The 3,585-nt window shown below is 57.1% G+C and overlaps 1 protein-coding gene across 1 annotated transcript in view; it reads right to left on the reverse strand.

Annotated features, from left to right (window-relative positions):
* Positions 1-619: 619 nt before the first annotated feature.
* LOC104466822 (tyrosine-protein kinase HCK-like) overlaps positions 620-3,585 on the reverse strand; it is a gene marked incomplete at its 5' end in the record, with an annotated part of 3,357 nt that continues 391 nt past the window's right edge. Inside the window, 3 exons of the mRNA XM_010080371.1 lie at positions 620-822; positions 1,366-1,497; positions 1,768-1,921. Of these exons, the coding sequence (XP_010078673.1) occupies positions 620-822; positions 1,366-1,497; positions 1,768-1,921 (489 nt within the window). The remainder of the gene's footprint in view (positions 823-1,365; positions 1,498-1,767; positions 1,922-3,585) is intronic.

The raw sequence follows: 3,585 nt of genomic DNA on the forward strand, positions 1-3,585 counted from the left end.
CCAGGAAAATTGCCCAGGAAACCCAGGAGGGCAACGAGACATGTTTCTGCGACACCTGACAGTCAACACCCAGGATCCTGCGTCAGGGACAAGGTGACGTCCTGCATCGCGGCATGGCCGCGTGGGAATCCGCTGGGATGTCCCTGGCACGCAGGGACGGGGGGCACAGGCGCTGCCCGAACGGCGTTTCGCCGGCCAGAACAGCAAAAGGATCTACTTCTGCAAAACAGCGTGATAAGATCTCACAAAGGTTAAAAAAAATAATCATCTGGGGTTTTCTTCCTTTTAGCTGAAACACGACCAGCCCTGTCCCTCCTTGCGTGGTGCTGACAGTGTGGGCAGCCACCATCCGGTCAGCGCTTTCCGGACCAGCCGCCTCGCAGGCACTCAGACGTGTGAAAGGCACCAGGTACGGCCCCGCGTCGCTTCTCCCTCCGTCCAGCCTGACCACGGCTTCCTCCTGCCCCCGCTTCCAGCCCCAGGAGGGCTCCGGATCCGCAGCCAGGCTGGCAGAGGAAGGCGTGTGCAGGCAAAGCACGAGTGGGACAGGGAGGAGCAGGGCGCGGGGCTCGCTGCCACCAATGCGGCATGCACAGCGCGGGGCGTCCGCTGTCCTGCACTACGGCTGCTGCTGGTACTGGCCCTCTGTCGCGGTAAAGAAATCCTCCAGAATGCTCTGCGTGTACTCAAAGGTGGGACGATCCTCCGGTTTGATTTTCCAACATCTCATCATAATGTCATACAGCTCCTCGGGGCAGTTCTCTGTGCGGGGCATCCGGTACCCGCGCTCCAGGGCTCTGATCACCTCCACGCTCGACATCCCTGGAGAAACCAGACAGGTGAACATTTCATGGTTGATGAGTGATTTCTTTAAAAGGCAAAAAAAACCCCAAACCACCCGCCCTTTGGGCAAGAAGAAAAAGGACAGGTTTAGAGGGGCTGGGAAGGGGGAATTCCTACTCCTGGACAGGGAAACATGTGAACAACGGAGGTGCTGAGTTAGTTGTAGCTTTCAGGGTTGTGACCCAGTGGAGCACATCAGATGGGGATTATAATAATTTTTTATAAATTTCTATGAAATAAAGGCTACACTTCTCCACCTGCTGAGTCCTTAATGAACCGTTCTTTCCAGTGTCAGTGATAAAAATAAGTTAGCATGATGGCAGGACTGGTCCTTCCCCAACAACCCTTTGTGCCACCCCGCATCCTTCCTGGCTGGTTTGTGACATTTACTTGTACAGAATAATTTCCCATTGAAAAAAGGTACCAGAGAAACTATCAGTATAAACAGATGCCACGGCTGGAGCGCAGAAGGTGGAGCAGGGCTTTTAGCACCAGCTCAGAGGAGACATTTCACCTCCGTACCGGGGTATGGGATGCGCCCGTAGGTAATGATCTCAGTCAGGAGGATCCCGAAGGACCAGACGTCTGATTTTATCGTGAAGGATCCGTAGTTGATGGCTTCCGGTGCGGTCCATTTAATGGGAAACTTGGCACCTGGACAAAGAGATCCAACGGGTAACATGAGCTCCCACCCCAATGCTGAGAAACTGCTGGTGAAATATGGGGAACAAGAACCAAACAAATAGAAGAGGAAGATGTGAAGCGATGCAAATGAGAGGAGCTGCCCTCATCTGCCCATTTACACAGCACGTCCCTCCTGGGGTCCTTGCCACCGTGGTGGCACGTTGATAAGTGGCTCTAAGGGCACCCCATGACCCTTCGCTATCTCAGAAGGTGGCTCCCCGCCCCCAGCAGCTCCCGCACCTTCCCGGGCCGTGTACTCGTCATCCTCAATGACTCTGGCCAGTCCGAAGTCTGCAATCTTGCACACCAGCATTGCCGACACCAGAATATTGGCAGCTCTCAGGTCTCTGTGGATGTAGTTCCTCTTCTCGATGAAAGCCATTCCTTCTGCAATCTGTAAAAAGGGGAAAGAGAAAAAAAATGCAAAGAGGCTGTTTGAAATAACCCAGCCTCCCCAACGCAGCTGTTATCGGAATGGAAAGAGGTTAACGGCAAGGGGTGACGGGAGGCTGGGTCACAGCAGGACATGGGACCAGGTCTCCTGCATGGGAACCACTCTCTGTGCAGGGAATCCCTCGCAGAAGAGGTCAGGCTTTGGGTGATCAGCCCAACATCACCCTTTTAAGCTCATGTGTGAGAAAAGCAGCGAGCACTGGCACCCAAGGGGCTGCTGTGCCGATGGGCAGGGGTCTGGGGGTGCCCCCGGGCAAGGGACAACTGCGTCACCTGTAGCCGTGCAGACGTGAAGCGGCATAAATCATCCTCCATTCAGAGGAGGTGCAAGGCCAGTCTCCAAATACCTCAACAGCTGCTCGAGGGAGGCAGGGAGTAAATTATCCTCTCTCCCTGCTAAGGGGACACCAAATGGCCTTTTAATGGCTGCAGTGAGGGTCCCCACCATTGCAGAGCTTCCTTGGGGAGGACAGAAAAAGACCGTAGCGGGTCCACAAAGGAGGGTGGGGAGGTGCCTGGGGGCAGGATGGCTGTGACAGCCCCTGAAAATCCCCCCCTCCCCATCTTCTGCAGCCTCTGCACCCATGGCTGTGGCTGTGTGTGGCCCTTAGCCCCGATCAGTGCAGCGATGACCTGCTGTGTGCCCAGCCAGCCCCCAGATTTGTGCCCAGTTATCCCACACCTGGATGCTGCCAGGAGGGGAAGGGGCCGGAGCAGCTGGAGGGGACACCCCCCGTCCCCGTCACACTCCCACAAGCCGGTGCGGTCGCTTGCAGAGCTCGCTACACAAAATACAGAAGCAGACAAGCCCTGCAAGAGCGGAAGGCTTATTTCCATGACCACAGACAGAGTTCTGCTCGCAGTGACTCAGCCCCAGCGCAAACGCGGGCACCAGGCTGCCTGCCTGCCTGCTGCCTGCACATGAAAGCGCTCCAGCCTTTGCCTCTCAGCGCTGCAGCCCCTCGGAGCTGCGGAGCTGCGGTTTGCAGGAGCCAGCGTGCTGGGAGCAGATGGTGTGTGCGGGACACAGCTGTCAGCAGAGCCTGGCTCAGCCACTGAGCTGCCAGGGACCCGGTCCGACCCCCGGGGTCCCATCCTGCCTTTCCTGCTGCACAGGTACCTCTGCGGATTGTCTCCTAGAGGCACCAAGCTCAACTCAAAGGGTCCCTGGGTTCGGCCGGCATCTGGGGACACTGCAGACGCAGCAGGGACAAGGCGGTGGTTGCACACATGAAGCTAGAGGTGTAACAGCATGCTCAGCTGTACTCAAAATCAGCTCCAAAATAGTTTTCCCTGAGTTCTCCTGCCCCTGCAGCTGCCTCCCCCCAGCCCGTGTGTCCCTTTGGCCGGCGGGTGACTTCAGTGAACCACAGCCCACCCATGGGGGGTGAAACAACACGCTACGCTCCCTCCCAGAAACTGTGCCCGGCTCCATCTCCCGGGCACTGTGAACGCAACAAAACCCTGCTGCACATTCCCTGCCACCCTGTGAAGCTGTCGGTGGGTCCTTTCTCCAGGATGTGCCGGCAGTGCCAGCCAGCAGCGGCACGTCCTGGAGGAAGCACCGTGCGAACATGAGCAGAGAAAACAAGCTCCGACCCTCAC

The sequence above is a fragment of the Pterocles gutturalis genome, unplaced genomic scaffold (assembly GCF_000699245.1).
Source record: "Pterocles gutturalis isolate BGI_N339 unplaced genomic scaffold, ASM69924v1 scaffold13844, whole genome shotgun sequence".
Lineage (NCBI taxonomy): Eukaryota > Metazoa > Chordata > Aves > Pterocliformes > Pteroclidae > Pterocles > Pterocles gutturalis.